We start from the raw sequence: 17,572 nt of genomic DNA on the forward strand, positions 1-17,572 counted from the left end.
TTTGCAGGGAGGTTATACAACGTTCAGCCAAGCAACTGTTATCTCACATGTTCTAATGCAGTTTCTCGTCACTTCCCTTATCGCAAAAGTCCAATTTGGGGGGGGATGGGGGAAGTTGGTTTGATGCGCAAGAGCACCAAGTCCATGTTAACTGTACAACCTGAGTTTAAGACATATGGGAGGGGGACACAAGTTTCCCATCCCTGCTCTACACTGATTGGCAGCATCCATGCACGGTTTCAGATGGGGGTCCTTCCCCACCCTATGTGGAGATGCCGAGACCAAACCAGTGTGATGTAGTGGTTAGAGTGTTAGACTAGTACCTGGAAGACCATGGTTCAAATCCCTGCTCAGCCATGAAGCTCACTGGATGACCATGGGCCAGTCACTGTCTCTCAGCCTTACCTACTTTCACAGGGTGGTTGTGAGGGTAAAATGGGGGTGGTGGTGTTTATATGCTATCTTGAGCTCCTTGGAGGAAAAGTGAGATAGAAATGTAATTTTAAAAAAACCTGGGACCTTTTCCATACAAACCATATGCTCTACCACTGTGCTATGCACCTTCCCAGAAGATGGTGCTCCTCAAGAGGACCTGGATCCAGGGTCTTCAAAAGTTTAGAATTTGCACTGAATTGAGCCAGGAAGCTAAACTAGCCTGCTTCAGCCTAGTGAAGAGTTCCAAGGACCTCGAATGCTTTGCATAGCCTTGCACAGAGAGAAGCTAGCTCCATAATGGCAGCTTGTCTTTCCTCTTTTCTATCTCAAAAGACTGAAAAAAAATAATCTTACCTGAAGAACTACATGGATGCTTTGACTCCAACACTGAGAGATCTGGGGAAGGTTCTACAGGACACCAACTTTCACGGTTAATCTAACAAAAAGCAAGAGAGGCGAAAAATTAACACAGGAATATTTTCAAATAATATCTTCACCTTTAAGTTGTATATGCCAACTGCATCAGGCCAAACAGCCACACAATGAAGCAAATGAAACCCATTTATGCCTAGATTATAGGAGGGGTGGGCCCATGGCTATGCAATTCTAAGAGAGCTCCCTTCAAACATTCACATATATACATGTACACACTAAAAATTATAACTCTACAAGTAACTGTTTGAACATTTTTTTATAGAAAGTGGAAATGTCTAAAAGTTCATAAAAACATATGACATCTTGATATTAAAAAAAACAATTTGGAGAATGAATTTAGAGAGAAATAGAAGATACTGGGTTATTAAGTCTTTAACAATCAATGGAAGAAAATATACAGGTGTAATTCAGCAGCAGTAGCACATGCAAATATTAATACACGCTTTAATAAAATATGGTTATCCGTAGTATCTGACACCCAAACAACTGCAGAGCCTATATACTTTTACCACCAGACTTGGAATACTGGGAGGTTTATAACTAATAACACAGATGATGAACATAGACTAAATGCCTTATTATAGAAAAAAAATCAAGGAAACTGCTTGACTATATAAAGGATATTGTTTGGGTTCTTCCTGCTAAGATTTAACTCCTTCCCTAGGAACCGTGAAAAGGGGGCTAGAACTCAAAACCTTCGGATCAAAGCTAGCGAACTGGCAATGCTATATGAAGCTGAGTACTTTCTCTTCTGTACTCTCAACCGAAGAGGAAAGGTGGTGTGAAAGGTACACATGGTTAAAAACTGTACCTGGCAGCAAATCTCTATAGGGTTTTGATGAAAGGAACCATCTCAGTAAGTAAAAGCTGCATTTTAATCCGGGGGGGGGAGGAATTGAGGGATCATCTTGTGAATGATCCCAAATTAAACTGATCTCATCCTCTTTTATTCTGTGCTAGCAAGGAGCGCCGGATGTTGCTTAAGTATTCCAAAAAGCCAACAGCAACCCGCACTGACAATCAGTGCAATTTTAAAAGGTTCAGTCCACCATCTTGATTCAAAATGGCATCCAATGGTATTCGAGCAAAGTTAAAACCATGCTCCATGATCTCAGGAACCACTGCGCCAAATTTGGTTAAGACATCTAAAGGGGTGTCCGAATGCATAAATGTAGAGACAAACCATTTTTCAAAATATGTAGCAGATGCTAATAGTGACTTCGTTTTCCAAGTGTCTCTCTTATATAGTAAAGTAGCACCATCTGTGCACCTAAAGAGAGGTATCAGGGGCTTGGGAGAACCCTAATGTTTGGAGAAGCACTTTTTTATTTTAGAAAAACACTAAAACGGAAAGGGGGGAGTCCAATAAGGACTCAGCATTCTCAGTGGGAATGAAATGCAGATTTACTTTTGGGGCAGAAAGAAATGGAAAATGGGAGAGGGGTAAAAATCAGGAAAAAGGTGCACTTCTCACTGCAACATTTTGTTGCAGGTTCCACTTATGAATATCTGAACATATAAAGCTGTCTTGTTTGGTCCATATAGCTCAGTATTGCCTGCGCTGACTGTCCACAGCTCTTCGTGGTTTGATGCAAAGGTCTTTCCCTTCACCTGCTATCAGAGTTCCTTTTCTAGTTACAGATGCCAGGGACTGAACTCAGGACTTCCTCCATGCAAAGCATGTTCTCTGCCATTGAGCTATGGCCCATCCCTCAGGTCATCTTAGTGCACTTCATACTGATATTGACATTGGAAACTCTTTCTAGATTCAAGTGCAAATTTAACCTTGTTGATAAGAGTTATAAAATCAAACTAGATTCACTCGGGGCGAGGGGGAGGGAGATTATTTTTAGCTTTCATTTCCTTGTAAAACCCTCGGGTCTGCATTTCCTTTAATCATGTATTAATTTAGCTTCCAGAGTGCAAAGAACACACTTTTTTTCCTGTTTGGTTAGAAGGAGCTTCTGATCCTTGCATTGTTTTCTTGCACCTCCGGTTATGAATTTTGACAAAAGTAGTTCAGATGCTCTAAAAAGATTTCTAGATATGAAGATGATAAGCAGCCTATCTCTCCTGAGTTTTAACTATTTTGGATAAGGCAGGAAAACATGGTTTGGCTAGCAATAAAAAAAACTACATCTTCTTACATATATAAAATACTAACTGAATTAGTTTTCCAAATGTCCAAGTTTTTACAAGAAAAGTGCTCCTTCCCTGGAGGATGTGAAAAAGGCAGAGGGAGCCAAGGGGAATGAGACAGAAGACTATCAAGGAGTGATGTGCAAAGGAAGAGTGGGTTTGCAGTCAGAGAGGCTTAACAACACTTCCAGGAACAGGTAGGATTTGAACCAGGAACCCTCTGCTATGCTTGCTAGTGGCCTTTATGACAAGGCTGCAGAATGGATAGAAAGAGGGTTAAGTACTTTTCTCCAGGGACTCCACCCAAAGAATTAAGAGAAAGATTACTAGACCAACATGCAGCTTGACCTTCTGATACCTAACAGAAAGCAAACATTGGCTATGCGTTTCCATGGATGCTGGTAAAAAGGGTGTAGCTGTATTCCTGCATTTCTATGGTACAAAACACATTTGATTAGGATTGGTGATGACATTCAGTTTAGCGCCATAAGTGCCCCCACTGGATCTGCATTGGAACTGGGGACTCCTCACCACCAATTCCAGATATTCCATTGGCTGGGACCAGGTCAGGCCCAGATCTTCAGCCTGGACAACTATCCAATTTAGGCCTTGTCTGTTTATTTTGCATCCTTCTTAACCTAAGGCTCCAGTTTGCCTGCCATCTCACTGTATCCCTTCAAACCAGTATGTGGGCCTCAAGCCCTGATCAGTGAACAACTCAGCCTTAAGACAGTGAATTTCCTATGCTTTTTTTGGGGGGGGGAGAGAAAGATTTTCACACAATCTCTCCATAAAAAGAGCAGTCAACATGCTTCTCTAACTAGCCATTTCTTTTCAGGTGGACCAGAAGAAGGTGCTTCATCGAAAGAATTCACACAAGCACCGTACACTGACTTACTATGGAGGTTGATTACAGCAGGTATGGAGAGCCTCAGGCCCCAGAGCTGAATGCAGGGTTCAGTCCTACCTGACCTTTCGAACTCTTCCCAGGCCACACCCCCTCACCCAGGCCACACCCCTCACTGACCCTGCTTTGTATCCCAAGTGATTTTATCTGGCTGGAATGTGTCCTTGAACTCTAGATAATGCCTCTGGATAGAAAGGGAAGTGTGTAGAAACTAGCCGACTTGACAGTGTAAAATATACATTCATGGCCCTGCCTACTTTTGCCTCTGGCCCCACCCACCACTGGCATGTGGCCCTTGGAAGGCTGTCCAGAAGCGAATGCAGCCCTCAGGCTGAAAAATGTTCCCTACCCTTGGATGACAGCATCAATTCAATCTGTGGTTAACAAAGTATGTCATTTGCCAGTGAGAAAGCTGTAATGGCAGGGACAATTACAAGTCCCATTTGCAAACACAACCTCCAAGAGCACCTTTTCAATGGTAATTGTACCAAGAAGTCTTGTTCTAATAGCCCTCCACCATCCGAGGCTCCCTCCCGTATTAGAAGAATCCACCAAGAGTGGGCTAAAGCAGTTGTCCCATTACTCAGTTAAGAAACTTAAAGCACAGTAAGAGAGCCAAAGGCTGCATACGCGCCATATATCTAAACCACATGACTTCCCCCAAAGAATCCTGGGGAACTGTAATTTAATGGTGCTGTGAATTGTAGCTTTGTGAGGGGTAAAGTCCAGTTCCTGGGATTCTTTGAACGAAGCCGTGTGCTTTAAATGTATGGTGTGTACTCAGCCCAAGACAGTTTTAAGCCCACATTCATAGGTTTGTAAATTCTCACGTTGTAGCCATGAACATGCAATTAGAACTGATGCTGTGCAAAAGGAATTATACAGAGATATGTTAGTTTTAACCTCTCTATGAGAACTGAAGTGAGTTTCAAATAAAAGTTTCTCAAGACATTCAGTTTCACAACATCCTTCATGTTTGTCTGCCAAGACATTACTATCCTAGGGATCCCAAACAAAACACAAGAAAAGAAGGTGGACCACAAAGAAAAAAAGCATGCCAGCATAACAATCAATGAAGTTTCAGAAATGCTGTGGCAAAGGGTCTGAGGAAGTAAATCATGCCAGGAAGGAAGTGGATGAGTTGGTGATATTTTATAACCAGAATAAGATGGCAAATTTTCAAATATGAATTTCTGAACGCCTACCCATTCTTCAGAGGACAGGAAACAAGCAATGGCTTTCAATTACTGGAAAGTGGACTGAACCTCTTCCAATTTACCTGGTTGCCTTGAGACACTTTTACTCACCACAGGTAAATAAGAAAGTGGCTGTTTATAAACTTGCCAGATCTGTGTGCATGCTACAATTCTGCAGGATTGAAGGGAAAGTGTAACATGGGATACTGGGCACAGAATTCAGCTTTCTGAAAATTTCACCTTTCATTTCAAGTTAACCTTCCAGTTCTAGGCTGCAACGGTGTGCTTCAAAGCCTGTGGGCAATGCTGGCTAAAGCCTCAGGAGCCAGAGGTGACCAAATTTCCAGTGGCTGGAGATAAAGCCTCAGGACCCTTCATGAATCTTTTTCCATGACAGCAAACCAGAGTTATAGTAAGAGAATGGTACAATCAGTTTTGCAAAAATAAGCTTATTGCATCATTTCTATGTATCTGCATAACTTATGCAGGTCACAGAATTCTGACTTTTGTGATGCAAAATTTGAGTAACCTTTTTGCAGTTTTTTTTTAATTTTGTAAGCACAGAGCACATAAGCATACTTACAAACATTGGCCAGGCTTGATCGGAACAGTTTATGTTCTCTTTTGTTTTCTTCCCTCTATAAGAATCAATGAGACTAGACTCTCCTGGACGTGAATGCAGCAAGACCTGGGAAATCTTATGTGCAAATAGCCCCTTTAGCCTCCAATTCAGAGAGGTCCCTCCTTCCCAAGTTAATATATCCAAGCCAGACTGCATGGCCCGTTGAACTGGCTGCCTTCTTCCAATGGTCTTCTCTGCCAGGAAAATAAAGCTCTTAAAGAGTGACAAAAACATTCCCAGACTGCCACCTTACTGGTTAGCGGAGCAGTTACTAATTTTAGATTTTTTTTAGGGGGGGGGAGAGAGAGAGAGAGAAAGAGAGAGAGAGAGAGAGAGAGAGAGAGAGAGAGAGAATGCTAAGAACCGTTAGCCAAGGGAGGTATTTGTAGCTCCCGCCTACACACCCTATTTAAGGGCAAAACTAAATCCAGATTCCAATAAGGAAAGAGAAAAACCACACACACAAGTTTAGGTGGCAGGAGGGGAGAGTCAACTTTTTAAAAATTAAAATGTCTTTTTTTTCCCCAGAATACAGTGTCATCCACAAAGAGAACTCAAAACACTTGCATTCTCTAAATCAGCCTCCCCTAAACTGGATCAATATACCTTCTTAGGGAGGTGCTGCTGCTGCAGAAATTTTAATTTTGGGAGGTGGGAACACCTCGGGACGTTTTGTAGGGAGCTCTCTCTCACACACGTGGATAAAATATACAAATTGAACAAGGGTCAAGAACGGAACAGCAACAGCTCACATTGCTCTTTGCTTGATGATGGGCAAGGGCAGGTTAGTGAATTAGTGAGTTCCCATCTCCTGGTTTTAAGAACAGCAGAGGGGAGTAAAATTCTGGAGAAAAACAGGAAGGAATTTGCAGCTTTTAAAAAAAGGTTTTGCAGTTTCTGTACTAAGTAGCCGGAGGGGGGGGGGATTTTCCCAAGAGACCCTGCAAAGCAGCAGTTGCAAAACCCTGTTCGTTAGGATCCCCTGGATTCAAATCCTCTCTCTTACCACGAAGCTCACTGGTGACAGGTTAGCTGAGCATAATCCAGTGAGCTAATACTAAGAAGCTGGTGTGATGAAGTGGACAGACCACAGCATTGGGAATTTGAATATTACTGGTTGACCTTGAAATTGTCACTTTAGTCCACCCCATAAGGTTGTTTGTTACCATGATAGAAAGAGTATGTGTTTCATTCTGAGCTGCTTAGAGAAAGGGCTGTATAAAAGTGTAACACATAAACAAAAACAGACAGTGAACAACAGAATGGCAGCTGTACAAATTTCTAATTAAAATATATAGTGAAGACAGCAGAAAACAAAGCCAGCTAACTATACCAAAGACCACGAATTGACAAGATTATTTGTCCATGAATGGAATTATAAATAGAACAGTTATCAATCTTTTCTTTTCATTGTTGTGAGCACAGCTATATTAGACATTAGATTGCATCCAACTAAGTCCTACGTATATATTTAAGTCAGAGACCTAATTTAGCCATATCCACCCATTTCAATGGTTCTACTTTGAGTAGGATTAATGCTGGATACAACCCCAATACCTTTGCATTCAACTGCCCGTTTTATTTTTTCAATAAAAAAGGGAGGGGGAATAGCTCAGAAAGATGTGTAAGTGATTTATACTTGGGGGGAAGAGAGGGGGGGAGAGGGAGAGGGAGAGAGACTGAGACACCCCATCTTTTCTGAAAATCCTATGCAAACTTGCCTGTGAACCTAGCGCAACTTGCTTCTGAGTCAACATGCACAGGATACAACTGAATAACACTCAGCTTATTTGCTATTTTAAACCATGTCCTTAGAAATTAATGGATTTCCATGCAGTGGGGGGGGTTGGGGAGAGAAAGTAAGAAGCAACTGACTTTTTCCTACAAAGGGGCTAATGGAGATAAAGGCATTAAAACAGTGAAAAAGAAGCAACACCATACCTTTAACAACACAACATCTACTGTCCTGTCCACCTTGGAAATGTCACACAGGCTATATCGTCGCTTGTGGCGCTCATACATTTACACAAATAAATAAATAGATGGTGGGCAGCCAACATGGCACCTTTCAGGTGTCACTGGACTACAGACCCAGCCAGCATGATCTTTTTTTTTTTCAATTAATTTTTATTCAGATTTTCAAAACCAAAACAATACAAAAAAAAAACCACAGATCAATACAATAAAAAAGGGGAAAAAAAGAATAAAAACTATTGACTTCCGATTTGTCGTAGTTCAGCTATAAGTCTATAATATATAACAAGCCTGTCTCTTAATAGATTATAAAATCACCTTCCTCCAGCGGTTATCTTAGTTGGTATCAAATCTCATTAACATCATATCATTTTATTCTTCCACAAAAAGTCAAAGAGAAGTTTCCAATCCTTGAGATATATGTCCATCAATTTTTTTTCTAGATAAACATGTCAATTAATCCAACTCATCAAGTCTATTAAGTCCAGTAATTTCAAATCGCTCTTCTTCCATTATCTGTGTTGGTTCCATTTTCCATCTTCCATCTTTACGCACCCAATAATCTTGCTGTCATAGTCATATAATAAGAGTCTGATAGGAATTTCCTTTATCACGGATATTTCTTTGCCATCAATTCCGAACGTATCACTGAAATATTGTTGCAAAGCCGCATCTCTGTTCCTCTTTTTTACAGAATACACTAGCACATCTCTTGAAGGTTTTTCCATTGACACAAAACAGGAATTAATTCTGTTAACTTTCTCCATTTCAAGTTCCATCAAATCCTTCCAGTCCAGGAATTTTTTTGAACCGATAATATCTTTATCTCCAATCTCTTCATCAATTCCTTCAGGGACAGCGCTGAGTTCCAAACCATAATATTTGTCTCCAGGATCCATCACAGCCAGGAAATCCAAATCTTTTTCCAAGTCCATATTTAATCCAATCTCCAAAGTCTGAACCTTGCCTTTAATTTTTCTTTCATCCTTTTTTGGTTTTCCAGATCTATCTTTATTCTCCTTTCTCACAGAATCCTGAATTTCTTTCAGCTCCTGTCTCGTTTCATCAAATTCAATTCTCAACGCTTGTCTATTATTTCTCAGTTCTTGTTTTATTGACTTAATCCCATTCATTATTTTCTGAAACATATCTAAAGATAAAGTCCCTTCTTGTACATCCATGATCTTCTTAATTGTCATTCTTAAAACCAAAGGAACAAAACTCCTTCAATTTTCAATGTCCCAAGCAAAGAGCAGTTTATTTCTTTATCCAGTTACAAAGGAGTTAATCTTTCAAACCAACTGACGTCACACTCTAGACAGTACGAATTTCCTTATCTCTTATATGCCCAGAAGTGCAAAAACACTTTTCACAGCATCCAAATAACTAGTTGCAGAAGGAATGAGCAGATTCATCAAAAAAAAAAAAAAAGACCAGAAAAAATAGTCCCAGACATATATAACACAGAAGTCTTATAAATCAAAAAATTACCCAATCAGAAACCCCTCATCCGTTGTAACCTTTATAATGCTGATTTATATGCCAGCTTTTTGCAATAAAAAAAGATAGGCTATTTTTATTTTCTTCCCCCTTAGTTCCGAGAGTAAGAGAGAAGGTTTTGACTCACCCAGGTTTTCTTAATTGCTGGTTCCTTGACAAATCTCTAACTGTATAGATAACAAAATAATGAGCATAGACAGGAGGATGCTTGCCTGTTAATCCGTTTTTCTTTGGGGAAAAAAACGGCTCACTTATTCAGCTGAGCTAGTTAGAAATCCTAGCTCCGTCCGAGCTGTTGGAAGACCTTCTTTCACAGACAATTCTAATGAATTCCAGTCTCCAACAAACACAACAAAGCTGTGTGGGAGATCTCACATTTCTTCCTTATCCGGAAGAAATTATCCCCAGTCAAAAAAACCCTTCTGACTGGATTTTAAACTGAAAAAGTTTCATCCAAGACGGGAGCCCGTCTCAGAGGCAGCACAGGCGGAGGGATCCTCCTGGGAAGTCTAGCCAGCATGATCAATGGCCAAGCATGAAGGGAGCTGTAATTGAACAACATTTCAAGTGCACCATGTTGGCCACCTCTGGTATAGATTAATTCATATGTTTTTTACATCTATATCCTGCCCTTCCTCCCAGAAGTAGCCCAGGGCATCAAATAAGTCATAAAACACTGACGTCATTTATAAAACATCTTAAAAACAAAACAACTTTTCAAAAAAACTAAAAATATCTGGGATGGAGCAACGGCCTAACTTGATAGAAGGTAGCTTCTTACCTATTCATATGAAAAAGGCTTACTTAGCAAGTCCAGATTTTCCATCAACAAGTCCACAGAACATTTTGCTATGGCCCAGAACCAATTTTACAAGCCTCAAACAAGCCTCTGTACATAAGGGCCCTACTGAATCAAACCGTAGGCCGGTTGCGATGGATTTCAGAACCACGTACATAGCATTCAATATCAGATAAGCCTGATGGCACCGGTCATGTGTTAAGGTCTCTTCCATTAGCAGGAGGTGATGCAAGACCCACAATGGATACTGCAAAATTATGAGTCCAGGTTTGCAAACCTGCCCACCCAAATTCCTCCTTGAACTGATTTCTGTAGCATTTCCAAATAGACAAATTTTACAACTGTTGCACACAAAGCAATCCTCTCCCCCTCCCCCCCTCGCTTCCTTGATTTAAGTTAAGCTTCCATTTCTCTGGCCCTCAGATGAAGATGATTACCAATCACAGTCCCCTCCCCTTCTTGATCTGGGGTTTGGCAAACCTCAAGCTTTTATGCTGTAAACAGCTGTGGTGAGAAGCAGCCAACTTGCTTGCACTCACATTTGCGAGGAGACCCGTTGCACTCTTCTCACATTTGGATGGAATCTCTGCTGCTCCATCACTCACAGAGTACAGTTCTCAAATTTCAGACGCAAGTTTAAAGGCTTCAACTCCTGAGTCATGCAGGAGCATAGGAAGCTGCCTTCTATCAAGTCAGCCTGATTGGGCCACTTAGCTCAGTACTGTCTACACTGACTGGCAGTGGCTCTCCAGGGTTTCAGGCAGGGGTCATACCCAGCACTACCTGGAGATGCTGGGGATTCAATCTGGGACCTTCCACATGCAAAGCAGATGCCCTAGCACTGAGCTTCAATCCTTCCGGCACACATGCTTTTGTGATTCTGCAATATATACTAATTTTACCTTTGTTCAGTAGGCTACTTTCTACACACGTTTGCATTCCCCTCTCTGTCCTACATCCAGGCAAGCAAGAAGCATCATCAAAGTTCAAGAACATATTCTAGCCAGGCAAAGACGCTCAAGGAGGATGCAGATCAAGGCTGGGAAGGGGTGGGTGTTGGGATTGTGTACTACTACTACTGCTGCTACTACTACTACTGCTACTACTACTGCTGCTGCTACTACTACTACTGCTACTACTACTGCTGCGACTACTACTACTGCTACTACTACTACTACTGCTACTACTGCTACTACTACTACTACTGCTACTACTGCTGCTGCTGCTACTACTACTGCTGCTACTACTACTACTACTACTGCTGCTACTACCGCCGCCGCCGCCTCCCCTTCATCAGTAGGTCCCCGGTGGGTTACAAGAGTTTAAAGTATAGTACTAAAAACAATTAAAACAGATTACATTCACAAGAATAAGGTGGTTCCTGAAAACATATGCCTCCAGTGTCAAAGGCCAGGGTAAAGAGGTACGTCTGTAGCGTTTGCCGAAAACTGTAGGGAGAAAATTCCACAAATGAGGAGCTGCCACAGAGAATCTGCCTAACTTCCAAGGGCGGCGGAACTACCAAGAGATCCCCCTCTGCTGATCTCAACACTGAAGAAGGTCTGTAGGAAAGTAGGCGGTGTCTCACATATTTGGGGCCTAAGTCGTTTAGGGCTTTAAACACTGGCATGAGCACCTTATAAGTTGAGGAGCGTCCCAATGGCCATATAGGGAGGCTTGGAGGGCTGCGTTTGACCCTCAGGCTTGAGGTTCAGTTCCCAATCCATCCTTAGGGGTACATGCGTGTGCCGGGAAAGAGTACCTAGAGTGCCACAAGGAACAAATTCATTAAATAATTAAGATCTCCTGCAAGCTCAGTGTACACACCCAAACATACACTGCTAATCGCTTTCCAATCCGTCTGCCAGGGGGAAAAGAACAGGGGCTTGTACATAGGGGCATTTTGCAACAGCTGCTCTGGTTGCCAGTTTCTGGACGAAGTCAATGTGCTGGCAATTATCTTTAAAGCCCTGAATGAGGAGTCAGCCCAAGGGCACGCCTTTTTCAGCCCAAGGGCCGCATTTCCTTGTGGGGCAAACTTTCAGGGGCTGAATACCTGTTGCGGGTTGAGCAGAAGCAAAAGAGAGTGCAGCTACTGATGCGACTCTTACCTTTGTACAATAGGCCACATTCCAGCTAGTACTGTTATTATTACTTTTTTTCCCCACTTGCCCTTCACAGCTAGGTCCCCAGGTGGGTTACAAACAGTTTAAAATCCAAAAACAATTAAAACAAAAGACAATCACAGGGATAGGCTATGCAAAAGCCAGAAGTTTCTACACAGACACACACCCCTCCATCCTCAATCCAGGCGAGCAAGAGGCATCACCACAGTTCAAGGACACATCCCAGCCAAATAAAAGCCTTCAAAGCAGGTATAGAGAAAGGGCACTGAGGGGTGTGGCCCGAGGGCCGGTTAGAGAGGCTTGGAGGCCCACATTCAGCTCCTGGGCCTGAGGGTATCCACCTCTGTCCTAAATCACTTGGATTCAGAATTACCGAAAGGAACGTATTTTCCACACAAGCTTGCCTGTTCCCCTAAGGTCTGCTAGGGCAGTAGTTCCTAAACCTCCCCACCCTGCTGCCCACAAACTACTTGAAAATTTGTCAGGGTCTTGGTGGGCCACTCAGTGATTTTTCTACCTGCTTTAGCAATTGTAACACTGTAAGATCTTTAATTGTATTTTTACAGACATGCCGCACGACCAACCAAATGAAGGTCACAGACCACTGGTGGTCCACAGAGGACAGTTTGGAAACCCCTGTGCTCAGGAGCTTTTCTTAGTTTAAGGACGGTGGCTGAGACACAGCTGGGAGGCAGGAGAGGCCTTCTCTGTGGCCATGCCTAGACTGTGAAACAACCACAATCTTGACTTTCCTTGGTGCTCCCAGCTTTCCCTTGCCTGGCCAAGGATTTACTTCTATTTTGGAAAGCATTTGGCCTGGAGACTAAGCCACCACCAACACTTTGTTCTTGTACAATTTTTGTCTGTTACATTTGTCTGGGGTTTTTTTTAATTGCTTAAATTATTTTTGTTATTGTTTTATTGTTTTTATCTACTTCTGTTGGGACTGACTGTTTCTAAATGGCTGTAATAAGCCCATCCCAAGCACGGCAAATTTAGTAGAAAGGTAAGATATACACCCTAAACAAACAACAACTCTGCCCCTCCTGTGCATCTCTGCATGGAGTCATTGCCCCTTCCAGTATGGGAGAATGTAGGAAAACACAGGGTGGGCTTATTTTGATGATGATGATGATGATGACGATGATGATGATGATGAGTAGGAGTAGGAGTAGGAGTAGTATTCTAAAAACCAGAACCATTTCAAGTGTAACAATGAAGTGCACTTCAGATTCAGAAAACAGGCATCCTTTGGGTATCAGAAGTTTGGAATGTTGGCAAAGCAGGGGTCACTAACAGGGTGCCACGCCCATGGGTGCACTGGTGCACTTGAGGTTTCTCCCTGGTGCCCACAAAGCCTCTAACCCCCCCCATTCACTGCCCCCATGATCATGAGGTGGAAAGGGAGGCTACCTTCTTCTCCCTTGAAAAGTACATAGAGCTAGAGAAGGAAGTTGGAAGAATTACACTCTTTCCCACTTCCTCTTTCAACTTTATGTGCTATTCAAAGCTCAGATTAATTCTACTGGATCTGACTTCTACCCAGATCACTTGGAAAAAGTGAAGTGTACGCATGAACTTCCTGTCTCTCTAAGGTGTGTGGTAGGTACTAATCTGAGGAAGAGGAGACAGGAGTAACTACAGGGGGTGGCACTATCTGCTAAAAAAAGGTCAGCAATCTCTCTGTTAAAGAAACCTGTGGATGAGAAGTATTCAAAATGGAGCAAAGACAACAAAATTCAGCAGCTTAGCCCTCTAGCCTGCTGATGCAACAGTTCCAAGCTGTGTTATTAAAAACATCTGGAAGAGTTGCAGAGTTGTGTGCTTTGCAGAACTTTTTCCCCCTTTTTTTGTAATGGAAGCTAACCAGCCATTTCATTTCCAAACCAAAGTCTAGGGCTGCAGTTTTTCAAAAAGAACACACACACCCGGCTGCATTGTGTGGTAGTTCATCCAGATAATCCTCCTCCCCATATCATCCTCTTCCACTTGCTGACCTTTTAATAAGGAGGAAATCATAGTCATGCTGAAAACAGAGAACCTCTTTGATATCTGTTTTACATTAGGCTTACCACGTTGTTATGAAAGCCTGAAAATGATGCAATCTGCAGAAATGCTACGGTGCATTAATGTCCTAAAAACCATGGAGCTCCACAGATTAAGGAAAGGAGATGGCAGTTGCCGCTCGAAGCCAGAAATCAGGCTGGGGTGTGGGAAAACATGTCAGGCAACCTCGGGGCTACTGCACACATCAGCTACGAACAATTCCCACCTAGCCTCGACATTGTGATTCAGCTTAATAGTCAGCCATCATCTGCAGAGGCCCCTGAAACTGAAATGCCCAAGTTCTCTGAAGCTCAGGAGAGGAAAAGGGGCATGTCCTTTACACTGAGCTGTTGCAAAAGCAACATCTCTAAGAGACAGATGAGGAGTATCAGGAGAGGGGAGGCTTCCCCCAATCTGGCTCCCGAAATTTTCCCCAGCTCACATCCCCCCCCTCTCCAGGCCACGCCACTCACTGGCCCTTCTTCATACCCAGAGGGGCTGGAATGTGTCCTCAAAGTCTGATACTTCTTGCTTATAGGCATGGAGGACAGAGAGGAGGGTGTGTGAGTAGAAACTAGCTAAATGGAAATGGACTGCCTTCAAGTCGATCCCGACTGATGGCGACCCTATGAATAGGATTTTCATGGCAAGTGGTATTCAGAGGTGGTTTACCATTGCCTTCCTCTGAGGCTCAGAGGCAGTGACTGGCCCAAGGTTACCCAGTAAGCTTCACAGCTGTGTGGGGATTCAGACCCTGATTTCCCAGGTCGTAGTCCAACACTCTAACCACTACACCACACTGGCTCTCTGTAGAAAGGTAATATTTGCATGCATTGCTCCGGCCACATTTGCCTCTGGCCCCACCCACCACTGGAATAGACTCCTTCAGAAGGTTGCCCAGAAGGGAATTTGGAGCTCAGGCCAAAAAAGGTTCTCCGCCCATGCCTGAGGGCACTGTTTTTCAACTTTGGGTCCCCAGATGTTGTTGGACTACAACTGCCATCATCCTTGAACATTGGCTAAGCTGACTGGGGTTGATGGGGAGTTGCTGTCCGACAATATATGGGCACCCAAGGCTGAAGAACAGTGCCCTAGGGCAAAAAGAGAGAGAGAGAAGTCACCAACTATGGTACATGGGGGAAAGATTTCCTGTAGGAGACTCATGGAGCTTGGAGTCCAGTCCATAATTCCCCAATGGAAAGAGCTACTGTACTTCATTAGCTGCCAGATAGGCAGCCTACCACAATGTTACAGACCCCATTGGGATCCTCCACAAGCATTCTCCACTCCATTCCCATTTTTCCATGCAAGGTGTTAAGAGTACAATAGGTGTGGGGAATGTTTGCCCCTCCAGATGTTGCTGAGCTTTGGCTGATGGGAGTTGTAGTTCAGCAACATCTGGAGGGGCAAAGATTCCCAAGACCTGTGTTAGAGGGTAGCTACTGTTGTTTGGCCTTGGAGTAGAGAGGAATGGTAGAAGGCTGGGGGGGGAGCAGAACTGACGCAAAGGCCTGCTCCAGGTGGGCTCACATATTTGAGCACTCCCTGCTCTTTGCCCCTCCCCTGAACACCTCTCACTGCTTGCACCTTCTGTAAAAGCTGAGTGCAAAGAGAGGGAAAAAAGCATCCCTTCACTCAAAAACAAGCACACCTTCCTCCTACCTGCAAATTCTGGGCCATTCACAGCAAACTGAGGAGGATGGAATCTCTGTGCTGAGTATGAGGGACACAGGAGATCGCCGTTACCCGTCTGGCAAGGGATTGTGTGGCACTCTGGACAATGGTTTTCAAACATCACCCCTTGGCAGATCTGTTCATGGAAGAACATGTAAACCTCCTGCAGAGAATTCCAAACACGCCGTAGGGTGCACATATAGTTTGGGGAAGGGACTGGTCGAACAGATTGGGCCTCACTAAAAAATCAGTAATAGTGGGTACACTGTCTTTCAGGAAAGCTGCTCTGCCATTATTAATCTTCTCCATCAGGGACTGCTGGTAAGCCTTGAAAGAATCCCAGAACACAGGTGTTTAAAAAAACCAAACCCACAAGAAGCAGAAAAACTTCCAGGTAGGTTTTCACACCTGTCAGCCTGCTGTTCTGCTTTTTGGGTAGGGAAAGCATTAACACGTGTGAATGTAGGACCTTATTTGGAACTGCATTCTACTCAACTGGACTACGCCAAAGAAATGTGTTCCGGTGCCAGAAAAAGTTTTGGTTTCTTTGGGCAGAAGTAGTGACAGGGACAGGGAAATAAGCCACAAGGAACCATCTTTAATTCTGCTTTTCAAGGGGGAATGGGTTATTTGCTTGGATCCAAAAACCCATTGGATTCAGAATGAAAAACAAAATCAGTTCACATCCACATTTTATTAAAATATCCACTTGGCTTACTTGAAGAAAAAAAGTCATTGTTTCTGGTGACAAAAGCTAAGGGCATATTTAACATACATTTAAGCTCTAATTATCACTGACTGGAAGTTTTGCATCTCATTGCCATTCAAGCCTCATCTTACAATCTTCTACTTTATATACCTGCCAACTAACATTTCACTTCATGCATCTGATGAAGTGGACTTGAGCCCATGAAAGCTTATTGCCATGGTACATTTATTAGCCTTTAAGGTGCACAAGATTCTTTCACTGTTTTTACACCAGAATGGTGTCCTAACAGCTGTACCGGTGAATCTGCAAATTGCTCCTATGAACCAGTTACTAGGGCTCTGCAAAAAATGGCCTCTCAAAATTGTAGGAGGGAAACTAGGAAGCATTTTACTAAATATTTTTGGGGAGGGAGAGGCGAATTTCTCTTTACTATTTTTCTCAGAAAATTATATCTTCTCCTGAAAATAACTTATTGTTAATTCATAGTGAAATAACATTAAACAATATTAAATCTAGATCTAAAGTTAATGGATGAGAAAAATAGAGAGGTCGTTCCACTGGATGTTCTCCAGGGTAGTAGGAATGAAATTCTCCAACAGTTCAGGGAGAGCTTGAAAAAGAACATTCTCAAATTATTTTTCAGAAAATTCATCTGAGAAATTTCAAGTCAGTCCTGCCAGTTGCCACAACTATTTAGGATCACATTTAAGATGTGTGTCCAGGCAGACTGGGAAATATGGTTCCAAACTGGAAAATCAAAGGAGACCTAAAACGAGGCAGCAGCTTTCTAGAAGAGAAGGCAGTTCAATTTGTAGAACCAAAAATGAGTGATGGGACACAGCTTGGTTTATTGTGGTTACACGTTCTCATAGGCCAGAACCACATAGTGATTTTTTGCATTCTTAACAAATTATGAAAGAACAAGCCCTTGGGGAAGGCCCATAGCTCACTGGAAGAGCATTTGCCTTGCATGCAGAAGGCCCCAGGTGTCTCCAGGTAGGGCTGGGAGG

At 42.8% G+C, this 17,572-nt stretch overlaps 1 protein-coding gene across 6 annotated transcripts in view; it reads right to left on the minus strand.

Moving 5' to 3' along the window:
* AKAP13 (A-kinase anchoring protein 13) overlaps positions 1–17,572 on the minus strand; it is a 333,500-nt gene that overhangs the window by 106,122 nt on the left and 209,806 nt on the right. For all 6 annotated transcript variants that reach the window (XM_061595982.1, XM_061595984.1, XM_061595983.1 and 3 more), the window contains one exon: positions 790–871. In XM_061595982.1, coding sequence (XP_061451966.1) covers positions 790–871 — 82 coding nt within the window. The remainder of the gene's footprint in view (positions 1–789; positions 872–17,572) is intronic.

This window comes from Rhineura floridana, chromosome 14 (genome assembly GCF_030035675.1).
Source record: "Rhineura floridana isolate rRhiFlo1 chromosome 14, rRhiFlo1.hap2, whole genome shotgun sequence".
NCBI classification, from domain to species: Eukaryota; Metazoa; Chordata; class Lepidosauria; order Squamata; family Rhineuridae; genus Rhineura; species Rhineura floridana.